Genomic DNA, 19,998 nt, shown 5'->3' with positions numbered 1-19,998 from the left:
TAATTTACCAACAAAGCAAATCAGGAAAATTAACTCATTAAAATAAACATAATCTATACTAACCAAACAAAATGAATAAATGAAATAACTTATTGTCTAAAGAAATTAAACAGTAAAGTACTAAATCCCCCCTATGGTTTGCCGGACTTTTGGGTTGGCCCAATCAGCAATCTCTTCTATAAAATGACTGAGCTTGTGGGGGCGGATCCTTTTGCCTGGCATTCCCAGCTCCCAGCAGCAGCAACAGCAACAGCACTGGTAACTCAAGAGAACAGAAATTCTGAAACTATACCAAACAAAGACTACAAAAGCTAACTAAATGTGCGTGCTTCAAATAGAAAACCAATGTACTGTCAAAATAATAAAGTGTGTTGTATGAAACAGAAATTCCCTGTGATTTATTTGAATAGTAACTATTAAACCAATGTAGACTAATAACTTAACTGAATGTATGTATATATGTGAACAAAATACAACAAAACTTAACTATAGAAACAAATGTATGAGTGCAGATCCCATATGCATAACTTTATTCTATAATCTGCTTTACAACTACGATGTGTATACATTGTTTATATACTAACCATTATCTAATGCAATCCTGGTGGAAAGTGCACAGAAAATGCAATCAGAGTTTATAAAAGATGCATTTAATCACATTGTTCCTCCCTCCAGCCACATTCCCTAAACCCTTACATTGCCATTCTGTCTGTCCACCAGATGCCCTCAGACTTTTCCACCTGTCTCAGTCTCCCCTCATTGACCTGTTCACCTGTTTCCACTTCCCTTGACAGCCCTACACTATTCCTATTGGAGCCATCCTTTGCAAATTTGCCATCATACTACGCCTGCGCTGCATACTTTGGGCTTGACATGAACACATGTCTCCATTTGACATACTACAGAACCCAGTAGGGTGTTTCCCAATAATAAATAATAATCAATTGCCAGTGTCCAATTCTGAGCCAACTCATTGTCACCTGCTCTTTCCTGTTTCACCTGAGTTTGAATTTGTGTGTTTTCTTTGTCTCCTTTTCGTTGTCTCCTTTTGGGGACCTCCTCCTGCACCTCAAGTCTTTGGTTGAAAATTGTAGTTATTATTTAAACAGACATTTGCATGATCAAATCCCAAACGCTCTGTCAGACTATCCTGGTCTAGTGCTAAAGTATATATATTTGTGTATTTTTTATCTTACTTTTTATCCTTCGCATCTTTTTTTTTTATAATTGTATGAATATGTGCAGTACAAAATACAAACTCTGAATCTTGAAAGGCTTTATTACCTGAAAAAAATAATGAAAATGGGTTTCAGCCTCATGACATCTGTAAGGCTCAGTTAAAATACTCATGACCTTTAACTAACATATAGCCTACATGAAGTTCATTTAACCAGAAAGCCAAATAACACGACCATATCCCATTCACAGCATCTTCAGTCTGAAAGCATCTTTCTTCACAATCATGCAGTGGAACTTCGGTGATTTCAGCTACACAGGGGGACTTTGTAAAATATCTTCATCCTGAGGCAGTTTGGAAAGTGCAGCTAATTGGTGCTGTGAACACCAGTCTGAGTGGAGTCTAACGAGGTGATAAACAACCAGCTCTCTCTTCTCTGCCAGTCTCATGTCCTTGGCGTGGAGAATGTTATCTGCTCTGCTCTTTGTGGAATCAGAAGTTCCAAAATGTCATGTGTTTGTCTTCATATTTCCCCATTGAACTTTAATGAGCAGCTGTCTTCCTCCTCTTCTCTCCACCCCTCACTTTAACCATCTCCTCCTCTGCAGTTTAGAGCTCTTTTTGAGGGAAAGCCTTGTTGGAGGATAGCCTATCATCTCTCTTCTCTTTCAGCCTTTCTCTTCATCCACATCGTCCCTTGTCCCAGTGCTTTCTTCTGCTATTTTCTTTCTTCCCTTCTTCTCTATCCTGCTGTCAGTGCTGCTATGTGGTGGACGATACTTGGTGTTTTGAGCTGCGTGCTGCTGCTACTGGTCGTCATCTTCTTCCTAACCACCGGGCAACGCTACAAGGTGTTCAGCGAAAAGTGCGTGAGGCCACCGGGACCCTTGGTGACTGACAGCAGGCAGAGGGATGACCGGCTGAAGAGAGGTAAGGGTCTGATACAGGGTCTTGAATCTAGACACTGCAACGTATAGCCAGTGGTGGAAGAACTATCCAGATCCCTTACTTAAGTAAAAGTACTAATACCACACTGTGAAATTACACCACTACGAGTAAAAGTCCTGCATTTAAATTACAAAAGTATCAGCATAAAAAATGTACTTAAAGTATCAAAAGTAAAAGTACTCGTTATGCAGAATGGACCCACTCAGATTGTGTTATATATTGTAAATATATTAGATTATTTGTATAGATTAATTTATTCAAGACGTGTTTTAATTTTGTAAAGATAGGACTAATTTTATCTACTTAATATACTGTTATGAGGTTTTTTTTTTTTTTTTTAAAACATCACTTTCAATTTATCGTGATTTTTATGTCAAAAGTAACTTAAGCTGTCAGTTAAATGTGGTGGAGTAAAAAGTGCAATATTTACCTTAAAATGTAGTGGAGTAGAAGTATAAAGTCACATAAAATGGAAATACTTAAGTAAAGTACAAGTACCTCAACATTTTACTTAAGTACAGTACTTGAGTAAATGTACTTAATAACATTCCACCACTGGTAGCAGGCTCGGTCTTAAAGCTGCTACTGCTCCTTGTCAGGAAAGGTACAAAACTCTTCAAAGTTGAGCTACATGTTGTCCAAGGTAAAAACTTTCATGGTCATTTTCAAAGGCCTTGACCCTTCCCTTGACCTCTGACCTCAAGATATTTTCACCTATTGTATTTGAATATGTATTGTATTGAATATGAATGTGAATATACATTCAGTGTATCATTAAATGTATCACTGGTAAGCTGCGACTCTTGTGGTTTCAATGAGCACAATTGGTTTCATGTGCGATGATGTTAGTCCCCAATGTAACATTTAATTGTAGTGACAGCTTTTAAATCAGCTCTTTCAAACAAATAACAAAAGGAATTGTTTCTGGGGGAAGACTTGCTGCTTGCTGTAGGAGTAGGGTCTTCTACATATCTGTGCCCTTCAGGGTGATTTGACCTGGACTCACAGTACATGGCTAATTCTCTTAGACAGATGCCTTTGGGTCATAACATTTTGAAAAAAAGTTGCCTCAAAAAATAAACATTATTTTTTATTTTTTTAGGCTTTCATATTTTTCTGAATATCCTTTAAATGGTACACAATATTCAAAAACCATTAATCTCATGTTTCTTACAGTAAAAACATCAATTAACACAGGCTTGAAGTCAGTGGGGTCTTTGATTAAAAAGAGCCAAACATTCAGCCCTGTGAGAAAAATTCTACCCCGTTATCAAACCTTATTACATTGAAATGTCAAGTCAAGTTTATTTATATAGCACATTTCATACAACAGGGGTAGACTCAATGTGCTTCAATCAATGAAGAACAAAACAAAAGAAAATAGGCAAATATCATATATGACAGAAGAAACAAAAATACAAATATAAAAGCGTACAGTATCAGGTTAGATAACATGAAGTAGGTTATTACAGATATAAAACATTAAAATGAACAAACATGTAAAATGCATTACAATTAAAAGGATATACAATTTATTTAAAAGGGAAACTAAAAACCTAATTAAAAGCTAATGAAAACATATATGTTTTAGTCTGCTTTAAAAAAAAATGCAATAGGGTTTCAGTATGCAGTCATGGAAAAAAATTATTAGACCACCCTTGTTTTCTTCAATTTCTTGTTTATTTTCTTGTTTGTTTTAATGCAAATGAATTAATTTTAATGCAGCCACTTCCATGTTTTTTTTTTTATAATTTTGGTTATTATCAAGAAAACAATGGGAAATGGCTAGATATCAGCTCTTAAATTAAACTATTTTGCTTTGTTTTTTTGTTTTTTGTTATCATATTTGTCCAAAGAAATGTACCTTTAGTTGTAGTCCTACCAGGCATTAAAATGAACAAGAAATTGAAGAAGAAATTGGTCTAATATTTTTTTCCATGACTGTACATAAAAATATGTGCATTATAATGCAAGAAAATGACTTGTTGCATTTATGATGTCCTTTAGTCAAAAATCTTTAAAATAAGTCTGGAGGACACAAATGAGACCTGCATGTCCAGCTCCCTGTTTGACCCTTTTGAATGAAGGAAAACATTCAAGATGTCAAGAGAGGGTTCTTAAAGGCAGCCTCACAACGTTCCACTGGACTGATTTTAAAATGTTCTGTCTGTGTTCCCTGCAGGGTTCAGAGCGGACCGTGTTCCCCCGGCTCTGGATGCAGTGGTGATTGGCAGCGGTGTGGGAGGTCTGACAGCCGCAGCGCTTCTGTCCAAAGCTGGGAAGAGGGTCGTAGTTCTGGAGCAACATGATCAGGCTGGAGGCTGCACACACACCTTTCAGAATAAAGGATTTGAGTTTGATGTGGGTAAGAAAGCAAGTATACAGACACACAAACACATGAACTTAGCTTAAAAATTAATGAATGTAGTTTTTTTTACAAATGTAGCTTCTTAGGGAAAAGGATACCGTGCATAAAGTGATTGGTGATGTAATGAGTAATTATAATATGGTATGGGGAACAATCCAGTCACTCTGATCAATTTCTATTCAGTGCATTTAGTCTATTTCCTTTAAGCATCATTGACTAATAGAGAAACTAACTTAAACACAGACATCATTGTGTTATATCTGAGCATAACGAACCAAAGCTGCGATGACCCCTCAAAAATCTACATACATCTATTTGTAATGTAAAGCTAATATTGTTGTATAATGTCATTATACGACCATATTAGGAGTAGAATTATAAAGTCACATAAAATGGAAGTACTCAAGTAAAGTGCAAGTACCGCAAAAAATATACTTAAGTACAGTACTTGAGTACGTTGATACATGAGGCGTCTAGTCTCTTTACTTCCTGGCCTCATATGTTTTTTCACCTGTGTTAATGACCTGTCCCGCCCCTGATTGTGTTCACCTATTCCCAGTTACCCAGCCTTCCCCATGCGTTTAGTCTCTCTCTTCCCTTGTGTCTATGCCACTTAATTTTATCTGTTCCAGCCTGTTTATTTCTACTGTTTTTAGTAGTTTGACTGGCCTCTGATTATGCCTACAATTTCCTTGGTACCTCTACCTGCTTTGGCATTGTCATCTTAAACTAAACAGCCTAAAAAACACCATCATTGTCCTCAGTCAAGCATTTGGCTTCTTCTTTTATATGAGGGAGGTGTCTTTCTTTTTTGAAGTTTCAGATCTAATTGTTATCCAACTGTTTGTTTTTTTAAATATATTTTTTGTTCTTTGGTCCACCAAAAACAATAATAATTTCTTTAATCATGGATGTTGGTAATAATGATCAATGAAGCAATCTGGAACAATCTGGAACCAGAATTTCCTTCAGGATAAATAAAGTCTTATCTTATCTTATCTTATCTTATGAATTAAGTAGAAACGAAGAATGCTACCATATTGGACAAGGGGAAACTTTAATGTTATTATCTGAATACAAGAGAAAAAATGACTGAAGACTAATTCCAAAGACTTGTATATTATTTAAGTTGCTCTGACAACATCGCCAGGTATCCATTACCTGGGCCAGCTCCATGAGAACAGCATGCTGAGGATCGCTCTGGACCAGATCACAGAGGGACAGTTGCAGTTCACACGGCTGGAGCAGCACTTTGACACACTGATCCTGGGTCAGAATGGCCAGCGCAGGTTTGCTACCAATCAACTTGATTATTGTACTGTTCAGTTATTTCTATGTTTCAATTTTTTCAGTGGATTCATAAACATCAACAAATCTACAACAAGCAAATCTGACCATGATGTGAAATATACTTCTGTAAAGGTCTCAGGTTCGTAGATTGGAAGTCCAAGAATAAACACAAACAGGGAAAAAGACTGGTCTCATTGCAGCAGGGATTTATTCAGGTCTAAGGTGAAGTTATGCAGCTCTGGACTAAGACTCTGTTATAATTCACATTTAATCCTCTACAGAAGTTGGACTTGTATGCAAACCGAGTTCTATCGGCCAGTTACCAAAGACGTGGAAAGACCAACAGCTGTCCAAGTCTCGTTAGATGATTATGATACACAATGGCCCTCATTTATCAAGCGAGCATAGAAACGAGCGCAGGGTCTACGACAGGGTCCACGTGTGATTTATCAAACGATCGTATCTCTCCAAGCACAGCGTGAGAATGAGCGGCTATTGATAAATGTGGCGGCTCGAAACATGCGTAATTTAAATACCACGCCCTAATATATACCCGATTCAGAAGACTCGCCTTCAGAGTTTACGACACAGAAGGGCGCAATACGGCCAAAAATAGGATTTTTTTTCACCCTCTAAAGTCAGCTTTATTAGCAAAGTGCACCGTTACAATTAACAATAGGGACAATATAGACATATGAAAGAAATACGCAGCGACGGAGGTTTATGAAATAAAAGTACTTATAGTTATAAACTCAAACAAGTTCACTGAATATTTTACATTTGGAGCACGGACTTAGAAGTTTTCAGCTTTTTGGTTGAAGGAGGTAAACAATGTTTTAAAGTAAGTTTTAATTAAAAAAGAAGAGGAATTTCTCAGTCAGAAAGTGAAACGCTGACGTCCAACAGCTGCAACACAACAAACTAGTTTTGTTTGGCAGCATAAAAAGAGAAAAGGAAGGAAATCAGTGGTGCTGTCAGCAGAGTAGCGGACCATTAAACTCCCGGCGATGTTTGAGTAATTACATCGTGATATATAAAGCCTAATAATCTATGTAATATCCGAATATTGCTATTATTATCCATCCATCCATCCATCCATTCTCGTCCGCTTATCCGGGGCCGGGTCGCGGGGGCAGCCGGCTAAGCAGGGCATTCCAGGCGCCCCCCCCCCCCCAGCCACAACGTCCAGCTCCTCCTGGGGGACCCCGAGGCGTTCCCAGGCCAGGCGAGAGATATAATCCCTCCACCGTGTTCTGGGTCTTCCCCGGGGCCTCCTACCAGTTGGACGTGCCCGGAACACCTCTAACGGGAGGCGCCCGGGAGGCATCCTTACCAGATGCCCAAACCACCTCAACTGGCTCCTTTCGACGCGAAGGAGCAGCGGCTCTACTCCGAGCTCCCTCCGGATGTCTGAGCTCCTCACCCTATCTCTAAGGCTGAGCCCAGCCACCCTACGGAGGAAGCTCATTTCGGCCGCTTGTACCCGCGATCTTATTCTTTCGGTCACTACCCAAAGCTCATGACCATAGGTGAGGGTTGGAACGTAGATGGACCGGTAAATCGAGAGCTTTGCCTTCAGGCTCAGCTCCTTCTTCACCACGACGGTCCGGTACAACGCCCGCATCACTGCTGACGCTGCACCAAACCGCCTGTCCATCTCACGCTCCGTTCTACCCTCACTCGTGAACAAGACCCCGAGATACTTGAACTCCTTCGCTTGAGGCAGTACCTCTCTCCCCACCCAGAGGGGGCAGTCCACCGTTTTCCGGCAGAGAACCATGGCCTCAGACTTGGAGGTGCTGACTCTCATCCCAACCGCTTCACACTCGGCTGCAAACCGCCCCAGTGAGTGCTGGAGGTCCCGGCTTGATGAAGCCAAAAGAACCACATCATCTGCAAAAAGCAGAGATGCAATTCTGAGGTCACCAAACCGGATCCCTTCCTCCCCCCGGCTGCGCCTTGAGATCCTGTCCATGAAGACCACGAACAGAATCGGAGACAAGGGGCAACCCTGGCGGAGGCCAACACCCACTGGGAACGTGTTTGACGTTGTGCCGAGTATGCGGACACTGCTCTCACTTTGGTTATATAGGGACTGGATAGCTCGTAGCAACGAGCCCGGTACCCCATACTCCCGCAGTACCCCCCACAAGACTCCCCGAGGGACACGGTCATAAGCCTTCTCCAAATCCACAAAACACATGTAGACTGGATGGGCAAACTCCCATGCCCCCTCCAGAAGCCTCGCAAGGGTAAAGAGCTGGTCCGCTGTTCCACGGCCAGGACGAAAGCCGCATTGTTCCTCCTGAATCTGCGGTTCGACAATCGGCCGGAGCCTCCTTTCCAGCACCCTGGAGTAGACTTTCCCGGGGAGGCTGAGAAGTGTAATTCCACGGTAATTGGAACACACCCTCCGGTCCCCCTTTTTGAAAATGGGAACCACCACCCCGGTCTGCCAATCCACAGGCACTGTCCCAGACCTCCACGCGACACTGAAGAGGCGTGTCAACCATGACAGCCCAACAATGTCCAGAGCCTTCAGCATCTCAGGGCGAATCTCATCCAACCCTGGCGCCTTGCCACCGGGCAGCTTTTTAACTACCTCGGCGACCTCGGCCAGGGATATTGATGAGTCTTCCCCTGAGTCTTCAGACTCTGCCTCCTCTACGGAGGACGTTTTGGCTGGATTAAGGAGTTCCTCACAGTGTTCTTTCCACCGTCTAAGGACATCCCCAGGTCGGGTCAGCAGGTCTCCTCCCCCGCTGAACACAGCTTGGGCCAAGCCCTGCTTTCCCTTCCTGAGTCGCCTGATGGTTTTCCAGAACCTCTTTGAGGCCGACCGACTGCTATTATTATGATGGAGATATATTATTCACCTCTTTACATTTACTAATAATGATGTCCTAGTCAGAGGAGCGTGTGGCAGCGCTGATTGGAAATGTTTCTATTCGGGCAGCACCGGTGGTAAAAGAGACGCTGACGCTCCGGTGTCCAGCAGGATAACAGTAAACAGCAGAAGACAACAACATTTAATATCCTCGGCTGGTATTCTGTTTAAAGAGTTTAAAGAATTTCATGATCGCAGGGTGGATGTAGTCTAAACATGTTTTGCTTTGTCACTATTAAAAAACAAAACACCTCAGAGTTTTATCAGCTCCAGGCATCGATACAATAGTCTAAGATCAATTCTCAGACTCAGACGTGTGGACTTCACGCTGACTCAAATTTGCGTACACAAGCTGAGAGCAGACGTGAGATCTGATCGTACCGTCCGCTCATGTCCAAATTGATAAATGCCGAGGCTTGCGTAGAAATCATCTTACGCCCACTTTACGCTCACTTTCTGACGTACGCTCGTTTGAGTGTGTGTGTGTGTGTGTGTGTGTGTGTGTTGTTCTTACAAGTGCATATTTATGAGCTACAAAGCCTAAACATGACTACTGTTTGTGTACTGTGAGAACACACTGGGCTGTCTCAGGCCTGCGAGAAAGAGAAAAGCTACAGTGCAGCAAAACACATTGGCTACTGCCTTCCTATAACTATTCAAATACAACACTTCTTACAAATGGTTAGTCCTCAGGTCTCCTAATTCATCCATAGTTAAATGTTTTTATATATTTTCCATAATTTTCAGAGGGTTTTACAGAGGTCTATCCTATTTGGCTTCAAATTGATCAAACATTTATGACTATCTCCACTCTTCCTTACTTCTGTCATTCTCAGGGAGTACCATATCCATGCAGGAAAGACTGAGATGGCAGACAGCCTGAAGAAACAGTTCCCAGGAGAGGAGGAGGCCATTGATGAGTTCATGAGATTGATGAAGGTAGAGCGGGAGGGTTGGTGATGGATGGAATGATTGGTGAAAAGATGAAAGGAGGAAGTAGTCAGCATTTAGTGAACAAGGATGTGTTAAAGTATTTAAATGTAAATCCATTACATTCAACCACTTGCTAAAGGAATTGACAGAGTGGTGATTAAGCCTATCACCGCAAAGGAAAGCTCTCTGTATCTTCTGCATACCAGAGTTGTGGTGTCTGAGGTTAGTGGCTACCAGTGGTGGAAGAAGTATTCAGATCCTTTACTTAAGTAAAAGTACTAATACCACACTGTGAAATTACTCCACTACAAGTGAAAGTCTTGCATTCAAAACTTACTGAAGTAAAAGTATCAGCATCAATATGTACTTAAAGTATTAAACTAAAAATATTCGCAATGCAAAATGGACCCACTCAGATTGTTAAAATATATTATTGTATTAATATTTTTGATGCATTTATGTAAGCATTAATTTTCTGTTGTCAAGGTAGGGCTGATTTTAACTAATTGATATACTTTCATGTGGTTTAATTAATAAAAATACGTAATCATTTTAAATGTAATATGTTTTTTATCTTGATTCTTAACCTGAAAAGTAAACTAACTAAAGCTGGCAGCTAAATGTAGTGGGGTAAAAAGTAGTAGTTAACTCCCCAACAATATAGAAAATCAATAGAAAAAATAATCAGGCTACAGTCCAGCTCCACCCCTGATGTGAATAGGGCTTTATAAAGTTAAGTGTATTGTTGGTTTTTATTAGTAAATGGGCTTATATTTCTCCATCTTGCAGCTATCCGCACGGCGGACACCACTTATTGCCACCTTGAAGATCATCCCCTATTGGCTGGTTAAGCTCTTGGTTCGAACTGGCCTACTCGATTGCATATCTTCAGTGTTTCGTCTGGCATCAACCAGCCATTCAGAAATAATGTCCCACCTCACACAGAACAAGGACCTGCAGGCACTGTCGGCCTACCTGTTCTATGGTGATGGACATACACACTCACATGCAACACAGGTCAAACACATTTTGTAGAGTTTCCACAATGATCTCTTTTTCTGTCATTTCAGGTGTCCCTCCTAAAGAGTCCAGTTTTCTCATCAATGCTCTCCTTCTTCACCACTACAAACGTGGTGCATACTACCCACGGGGGGGCGCTAGTGAGTTTGCCTTTCATATCATCCCTGTGATCCAACAAGCAGGCGGTGCGGTGCTGGTCAGGGCTCCTGTTCAACGTGTCCTGATCAACGGACAAGGGAAGGCCTATGGTAAGAACAGGATGGCGAGGGCTTCTTTCATGCAGTGACTTCCAGGTCTCTAAAAACTGACCAATAAAAAGACATAGCATTTGCACATTTCCTTTGGGAAATGGAGAGTTGCTGGTTCAGGCCTGTGCATGGGTACAGAGTACGGGATGTGGACGGGTAGCTGAAGAGGTTCCAGTTTTGCCCCCTGGTCATACCTGAGGTTCCCTTGAGCAATGCACCAAACCCCCAACTGCTTTGGGCACCATCCTGTGAGGATCTTGAGGATCTGCTACTGGCATGCAAGGCTTGTCTTTTAGCATAGGAGCTAGCTAACCAACTGGAACAACAAATAACAGACACTGGTGACACCAACAACTAAGAGGAAACCAGGGCTCGTAACCTGCTTACCTAAGGTTTATCTATTGTAGCCACTAAGTTTCATTGGACCTCTGTAATGTTACAAGTCTACTCTCTACTGTGGGCTCCCGTCGTGGAGCCCTCATGGTAAAGTCTCATTGGATATTGCTTAAAACACTAAAGACAGTAGCATTTACCCTCAACTCCTTTTACTAGCCAAAGCTGTTTTTCTTTCCCAAGCAACCACCTTCAGACCCTACAATTCTTACAATTGAGAGTTAGTACAACACAAGCAAAGATGTAGTCAAGACACAACACAAGAGTAAGTGACGTGGGGTTAAGTTTGAGTTCAATAAAACGCAAGTGCTTTTAGGCAGTGCGAGCGGTCAGTGCAAACATCTTTTTTTTCTTTCAATAGTTCTCATCTGTATAGATCAATTGTGAAGGTGTTCAGTAAAGACCTGGGTCTTCAGTCTCTTCTTAAAGACTGAAAAGGGCACAGCATATCAGATGGAGCTGGGAAATTCGTTCCACTACCGGGGCACTACAGAGGAGAAGAGTCTAGTTTGAGACGTAAAGTGGCAAGCTCTTCAACGGCGGAGGAGCCAGCTGCCTTTTGCCTGAAGAGCATAGTGGCCAGGAGGGTTTGTGGACCTGAACAAAGAAGTGATGCAGGAGCTGTGCTAGTTACCATTTTGTAGGCAAGAGACAAGGTTTTGAATTTGATGTGGACTGCAATCAGGAGCCAGTGCAGAGAGATGAGTAGTGGCGTGACATGTGCTCTCTTGGGCTGGTTGAAGACCCTACAAGCTGGTGCCTCTATTTACCTCACCATCATGATGCAATGGCTGTCACTGTCTGGCCCAGAAATAATCTTTAATCTAGAAGGGATAATATCTGCTGCCATATATCTGGATGTTGCTGCTGCCTAGGTTGCAGACCACTGGACCTAGCTGGGTGCTAAGTCCAAGGCCCTGGTTAGGTCCACTACCTTACCAGAAGGAGTTGGTTGTCTGTGAGGGTAAATATGGTGGGAAGTCCTCTCTTGTTCCCATCCACCTCAGGTCCTCAGGCAAACCAGCCAAATTTCCCATCAGACCTTCAAGCCTCCTTTTCCCTTTTAACTGATAATTGGTAATTTCATAGAAAAAAAGAAAAAAAATGCACTGATTCCCCAGTGCGAAATTTCTTTGGACGTAGTCTAACAGATCTTGTGTCATTTGAACAAATATCCACTTGCCAGAAACGTTGAGTCAATTGAGGAGAATCAATTGTAGTAATCGATTCTCCTCAATTGAGAAGCCTCTACCAGCTGTTTAACATGCAATGCTTTATATTTCCTCTTGAGTTTAACACTATATGTGTATGTGTCAGGTGTGACAGTGCTTAAAGGTCAAGAAGAGATTGAGATCCATGCCCCTGTTGTCATTTCCAATGCTGGAATCTTTAACACCTTCCAGAAGTTTCTGCCTCAGCCCGTACAGGACAAACCAGGTAAGACAGCACGTGGACTCTAAAACTTGACTTTAGCTACTAAATGGCAGTGGTGGAGAGTAACTAAGTACATTTACTCAAGTACTGTACTTCAGTACAATTTTGAGGTACTTGTACTTTACTTGAGTTTTCCATTTGATGTAACTTAATACTTCTACTCCACCACATTTTGAGGCGAATATTGTACTTTTTACTCCACTACATTTAACGGACAGCTTCAGTTACTTTACAGGTCAAGATTTAACATGAAAAATATGATACATTTATAGTGATCAGACATTTATAACAGTATATTAAGTAGTTCAAATGAGCCCTACCTTGAGAAAATTAAAATGTTGCTTACATAAATGAATTAAAATAATACTCCAATTATATATTTGGAACATACATGGTCGCCCATAAAGTTGGATTAGAATATTCTTTTTACCTCTTCCCATGAAATTACTTTGACACTGTGATTTATTATTGACAGATAATGTGTATATCTTCTCAAAACTTTATTAATCTATCTCTTCCAAACATATCACAATGAAAATGAAATCACAATGAATAGAGGATTGTTTCTGAAAACAAAATTATCCCAACTTTATGGGCAACCGTGAAAATAATAATCTAAGTGGATCCATTCTGCATAACGAGTACTTTTACTTTTGATACTTTAAGTACATTTTGATGCTGATACTTTTGTACTTTTACTTCAGTAAGTTTTGAATGCAGGACTTTTACTTGTAGTGGAGTAATTTCCTAGTGTGGTATTAGTACTTTTACTTTAGTAAGGGATCTGAATACTTTTTTCCACCACCGCTAAATGGTACATTGCACTTTTTTTCTCATTTGTTGTCATTTTCTTCTGGGTTTTTGCTTTAATGTGTGTGTGTGCGTGTGAGTGTGTAGAGATTCAGTCACTGTTGGGTTCGGTTCGTCATGGTATGGGTTCCTTCCTGGTCTTTGTTGGTCTGGATGGAACCAAAGAAGAGCTTGGCATCGTTTCCACAAACTTCTGGATGTATAAAGATAATAACTTGGACTCACTGTAGGTTTTTATATGTATTTATAAACTAATAATATATTTTGTTTAGATTTTAGTTTAACAAAAAATCTTGTGTTTTTGAAATACGTGTGTGTGTGTGTGTGTGTGTGTGTGTGTGTGTGTGTGTGTGTGTGTGTGTGTGTGTGTGTGTGTGTGTGTCTGTGTGTGTCTGTGTCTGTGTGTTACACAACTGTGTCTGAAGAATGGAGCGTTACTCTTCTCTGAGCCGAGAAGAAGTTTTGGGGAACATCCCCATGATGTTCATCACCTTCCCATCTGCTAAAGATCCGACAGCCAGCATGAGACATCCAGGTAAAACAATCATTTCTGCAGTATTGTTCTTGTATAGCTGAATCATCTTTATATCATAGTATTTTACAAATTGGAATAAAAAGACACCTTCCTAACAGCATAGTCTTTCTACAGTATTGCACCAACATCGTGAATTAGTTAAGTTGGATGTTTTAGTGTTACTATGGGTGAAATCCACCCCAGTTTGAAGATGCATTAGATGCCAACACCACCCAGCAGTTGATCCTCCTCTTCGTCAGAATTATAACCTTACGATGTGCAGCAGCAGTAATATCCTCTTCAAGGCCCGGAGGTCCATTAGCACAATCACACGCTAGAACTCTAATTTTCTTGCGATAAAATTTGGTTGTGGTTGCCATTGTAGTCCGTTTGTAGTGAAAGTAATAATGACCAACAGTCAGTGGTGGAAGAAGTATTCAGATCCTTTACTTAAGTTAAAGTACTAATACCACACTGAAATTACTCCACTACAAGTAAAAGTCCTGCATTCAAAACTTACTGAAGTAAAAGTACAAAAGTATCAGCATCAAAATGTACTTAAAGTATCAAAAGTAAAAGTACCCCTCATGCAGAATGGACCCACTCAGATTATTTTATATATTATAAACATATTATTACGCTTTTTCTATTGATGCATTTATGTAAGCAGTCTTTTAATTTTGTAAAGACAGGACTCAGTTTACCTACCTAATGTACTGTTATGAGGTTTGATTAGAAACAAATGTCTAATTACTTTAAAAATCATGTTTTCATGTTAAACCTTGACCTGAAAAGTAACTAAAGCTGGCAGCTAAGTGTAATGGAATATTTGGCTCAAAATGTAGTTGAGTACAAGAAATAACTTACATAAAATGGAAATACTTAAGTACAATTTTGAGGTACTTGCACTTTTCTTAAGTACAGTACTTAAGTAAATGTAATCTCAGCTATCGTTTGATGATTATTTTAGTTTTGAAACTCTTAAATTGAACATCTGTATCGCTCTGTCTTTATGCACCTCATCTCTCTGCAGGTAAGTCCTGTATGACGTTGCTGACCATGGCTCGCTTTGAGTGGTTTGAGGAATGGCAGGGGACAAAGCTTGGCAAGAGGGGAACTGACTATCTGGATATGAAGAACAGCATGGCCAAGGAGCTGCTGGACTGGGCACTTACAATCTTCCCTCAGTTACGAGACAAGGTAATGTTTTCCAAACTTTTCCAAAGAGTGAATACCAACAGGAGAATATTGCAGGGGATTTTGGCACATTTGTTTTGGGGGCTACCTACACATTTATCTGTGATGCTAATTCCACGAATGCACAATCCTTACAAGTTGTAGCTCAATGTAAAGGTGACTGTAATTCATGCCATGAAAAGATATCTAGCTGGTGTTCATACACACGTGTATATAGAGTGCTTAACAAATTTATTAGACCACCTCTCATAAAAATGAGAAAACATGAATATTTTAGAAATCTTTCAAAAGGTTGTTTAAAACTAAAATGTTATTGTTATTTATTTGGCAAATAACAAACTGAATTCACCTTTTTTATACTCAAATTTGAGCCAGCTCACTGAGCAGTCAGAAATTAATCATTCAACCATTAAAACTCATTTTTCTGTTCAGGAATGCAAGTAAATAACTATATTTTGACCCTTTAATCAAGACATAAAATGTGCTTTACTATTTCTTACTTTTTTGTAAAATACTAAATTTGAAAATTCCTGGATAACAATATTAATTTTAGCATTAAAAATATAGCTTCTACATACTGCTGTATTAACCATTACAGAAACATAAAAAAATATTTTAGTAATTACTAATGCTGTTAATTTAGGAAAGCTGTGGCATTAACCAGTGGTCTAAAAATGTGTTAAGCACTGTATATGTTACAGGAATAATTATTGACATTAACTATTCCTGTAACACATTGCAAAATTGCATTGACCAAATACAATCAGAGATTTTTACTTTCTCTTGCTTCTTCCCTGACTCAGCTACAAACCTATAAACATGTCTATACTTTGTTTGATACTGTCTTTATTATTCAATTATTAGTTATTAAATTATTATTACTTATTCATATATTTATTTTTGTCACCATGTGTGTTCCTGTTCAGGTGGTGATGGTAGATGCAGCCACTCCTCTAACTAATGTCCACTATTTGGGCGCTCCAAGAGGTGAGATGTACGGTGCTGAACACAACTTGGAGCGCTTTAACCCAGACACTGTTGCTAGGACACGACCACAGACACCCATCAGTGGACTCTACCTAACAGGTAACCCGACTGACAGTCTCATCTGGCCAGTCAAAAAGTATTCAGATCCCTTACTTAAGTAAAAGTACTTATACAACACTGTAAAATTCCTCCACTACAAGTAAAATTCCTGCATTCAAAACTTACTGAAGTAAAAGTACAAAAATATCAGCATCAAAATGTACTTGAAGTATTACAAGTAAAAGTACTTGTTATGGAGAATGACCCACTCATTTATTGTTTTATTAGGGACAGAGCACTGAAAGTGCAAGGACCCTATTGTAATTGGTCCGTTTCTTATTATTATTATTCATACCAAAAGTAAATCGCTAATTTGGAGCCTTTATCATATTCAAAAACTCACCATTTTGGGAATATACGTCAATCTCCCATGAAATTTACATATTCTGGAATTCGCGGGAATGGACCTTGCAAAATGACTCACTAGCGCCCCCTTGAAATTTTCAAAAGAGCCTCACAATATAGGATTTTTTCATCTAGAGACACGACATTTGGTACATACATGTATCATGGGAAGACGCACCAAAAAGTCTCAAGAACCAATACCCGAAAACGAACAGGAAGTCGGCCATCTTGGATTGAATATCGCACTTTTCATTGTTTTTGGCCAATTCCATGCCGCATACTTTAACGAACTCCTCCTACAGATTTCACCCAATTCTCTTCAAACTTGGTCAGTAGCATCACAAGGCCTTTGGGATCAATAGCCATTGAAAGCTTTACTGCCGGTCACACTATGTGGGCGCGGCATGGCGGCAAAATATGACTACACATCCTTATAACTTTTACATACTTTGTCCCATCTGCTCCAAACTTCTCATGCTTCATCAGAGTCCAGGCCTTAACACTTCTAAATAACCATCTTTCATCAAGCCCCACCCCTTATGCTTAATCCACGCCCCCTTTCATAAAATGACCACTTTGCATACTTTTCCAAACTCCACCTACAAATTTAATCCCATTGACTTCTAAATTGGACAATACCATTACAAGCCCTTTGGGAACATAAATTATCAACACCTTGACTGACCTTCGAATATGTGGGCGTGGCATGCCGGCAAAATATGGCATCTCGCCATAATACACCAGACTCTATAACTTGACCATACATTGTCCAATCCATCCCAAATTTCCCACACTTGATGAGGGTCCAGCCCTGACCACACCCACATGTCATTATTGACACACAGTCATAGCGCCCCCCGCTGGCTACAGGAAGTAACATGTTTTACACAGACACGCCATTTGGGACGCATAGGGACTGAGCCCAGAGCGCCACGCCCGACGTGGCCTCCTCTGACGGCTCCACTCTGCTCGGTCCCGTTCAGTCCTGCTTGCAGGCCTAGTTTAATATATTTTTTTAATATAATATATTATTGGATTATTATTGTTGATGCATTTATGTAAGCAGCATTTGAATTTTCTCAAGGTAGGGATCATTTTAAATATTTAATATAGTGTTATGAGGTTTAATTAAAACAATGTCTAATCACTTTATAATTGATCATATATTTTATGTTAAATCTCAACATGAAAAGAATGTTGTGGAATGAAAAGTACAATATTTGCCTCAAAGTATAGTGGAGTAGAAGTGCAAAGTTACAAAAAATGGAAATACTCAAGTAAAGTACAAGTACCTCAAAATGATAATTAAGTACAGTACTTGAGTAAATGCACTTAGTTACTTTCCACAACTGCACCTGGTCTAGATTTGACAAAGACTGACACCAGTACTGTGTGTGTGTGTGTGTGTGTGTAGGTCAGGACGTGTTCTGTAACGGCATGGCTGGAGCGCTGCATGGCGGACTGCTCTGTGCCTCGGCCGTCCTCAATCAGATCCTCTACATTGACCTTCTTGCTCTGAAGACCCGCATTAAAAACAAACGGACCAATCCTTTAATGAGCTGGTAGCGATGGAGCTGCACTAGAGGGTGAATTCATGTCAACAATGGATCAAATTCTCATATCGTGTTTACACAGCATACCTTGAACTTGTAGCCCTTTGGAGTTTTGGGCTATTTTGACTTTTCATACTTAAAAAAATGTTTACCATGGTATAATTTTTTCCAGCACAAACTCACCTATATGACAAAAAATATAATATATAATAATAATATATAATATATAATAATAATAATATACCTATATGACTTACTGGATCAACATTTTTAACCCCACCCAAAAAAAACATTAAATTAGATCAGAACACAATATTGTTCAGTGAAGAATTTCAAATGTTGCTCAGGTAAAATGAGAATAATATCTAGTTCTATATTTTTATACTATATATATTTGACCTTGTCTCCGGTTTTATTCGGCCTATCATCATTACACAAAAACTGGCATGGAGTTTCAGGCCAGTACTTTAGAGGGAAGTTGAAGGCAGGGCTTGATGTTTCTTCATTTTTACATTGTGACATCATGAGAAAGTCATGCCACCGGTGCTTTTGTTGACTCCAGAGAGTTTTAAACATACTTTACTCTGGCAAGGCAGCTTTATAGCACATTTCAACAGTGTGCTCAAACTCAGCCCTTTTACGCAGTTTCTGTTATAATTTTTAAGATAACCTTTTTAGTTTTCCATTCAACACGGTATTCTCATTTTACCATTGGATCTTGAAAAGAACCAGCAACCCATCCAACAAACAAGTCTTCGGTACTGAAGCAAGCAAGCAGAACACTGACTAGAGCAGGATTGACATAAAAATATCGTATAATAAAATATAAGTTTCCTCAAATGGGCACATCACTAAGCTAAGGTTTAACAATCCAATTTAGCTTGATTTAAGGGTGCAGGAGACAGAGCCGAGGATGAACTTCAGCATGTGAAGACAGTGAAGCACAGAAATACGAAAGTGAAACTGATTTAAGATTTAAAGAAAAAGACGAAGGGGACTGATATGGAACAGAGTCAGATAAGGAAACATGAATAAATTCTAAGAAAGTAGAAAAACAGGAAAGGTTTAGAATATAGTTTAACATGCACAATGTAAACCCTTTGAGTTTCAAAACTATAAAATGAAGAAAACTACACAACTATATTGAAATCCACTATTGCCCTGGTTCAGAACATCATACTTTATTGCTCTTGGCTATAATATGTTTGGATCAGCTGTAATGGATAATAAATGAATGAATGAATGAATGAATGAATGAATGCTCATGACATGCTTGTTGTTGCACAAGGCTGTTAGCTTTTCTATATCCAGAGAACCCAAATGAACATAATAAAAACAGTGCATCAAATTCAGAATCAGTGTAAAAAAATAAGTAAAGTTTGAGCATTGAATATGCAACAGTTTAAAAAAAGTTGTGAGGCAGTTTTCAACTGAATTTATGTCATTTTACAATAATTTTCGTGTTTTGACATTGAAATGCTCTGCTGTCTACAGACACAATGGTGAGAGAAAGGTTGGGTTTTTGTGACAGCAGTGGCAGTTATACCTTGACATTAATGGATTTCTGCTATCAGTTAGTCAACAGGCCATGAACGGTTTGATTAAAGAATTCTTACACAACTCACTTGCTTCCACTTGTACTTGCTTTTCCAGAGGTTTCAAAGGCAAAAATATTTCAATTCTTCAGCAAAGTTAGGCTCAAAGCAACATAACTGAGTTGCAGGAGAGGGCTTCGTCTTCTTTTTTTCAGTTTGATTGGAAAACCTTGAAAGGTCTGCAGTGAGCTATCCATTGT

General features: G+C 39.6%; 1 protein-coding gene across 4 annotated transcripts; it reads left to right on the top strand.

Moving 5' to 3' along the window:
- Nucleotides 1–209: 209 nt before the first annotated feature.
- On the top strand, nt 210–19,819 carry LOC131982657 (all-trans-retinol 13,14-reductase-like). 4 transcript variants are annotated; one of them, XM_059347188.1, is made up of 14 exons: nt 210–258; nt 1,429–1,587; nt 1,786–2,107; nt 4,308–4,490; nt 5,644–5,782; nt 9,507–9,609; nt 10,393–10,588; nt 10,674–10,871; nt 12,582–12,701; nt 13,596–13,734; nt 13,934–14,043; nt 15,056–15,222; nt 16,146–16,305; nt 18,065–19,819. In XM_059347188.1, exons 3-14 carry the CDS (start codon nt 1,942–1,944, stop codon nt 18,214–18,216), a joined length of 1,833 nt encoding a protein of 610 aa, XP_059203171.1. In that variant the 5' UTR covers nt 210–258; nt 1,429–1,587; nt 1,786–1,941; the 3' UTR covers nt 18,217–19,819. The 4 variants fall into 4 exon arrangements, with proteins under 4 accessions (XP_059203171.1, XP_059203172.1, XP_059203170.1 ...); XM_059347189.1 differs by having other exon boundaries at nt 217–321; nt 1,791–2,107; XM_059347187.1 differs by having other exon boundaries at nt 217–321.
- Nucleotides 19,820–19,998: the final 179 nt, after the last annotated feature.

This window comes from Centropristis striata, chromosome 13, assembly GCF_030273125.1.
Source record: "Centropristis striata isolate RG_2023a ecotype Rhode Island chromosome 13, C.striata_1.0, whole genome shotgun sequence".
Taxonomy (NCBI): domain Eukaryota; kingdom Metazoa; phylum Chordata; class Actinopteri; order Perciformes; family Serranidae; genus Centropristis; species Centropristis striata.
Note: the sequence above shows the minus strand (reverse complement) of the source record. Positions and strands in the feature narration are given on the sequence as shown.

What these genes read in the sequence shown, in the direction of transcription:
- LOC131982657 (XM_059347188.1), top strand. Translation starts at nt 1,942, where the DNA reads ATGTGGTGGACGATACTTGGTGTTTTGAGCTGCGTGCTGCTGCTACTG. An exon ending in GATAATAACTTGGACTCACT is followed by an intron (nt 13,735 to 13,933) that starts GTAGGTTTTTAT and finishes CTGTGTCTGAAG; the next exon opens with AATGGAGCGTTACTCTTCTC. An exon ending in CAGTGGACTCTACCTAACAG is followed by an intron (nt 16,306 to 18,064) that starts GTAACCCGACTG and finishes GTGTGTGTGTAG; the next exon opens with GTCAGGACGTGTTCTGTAAC.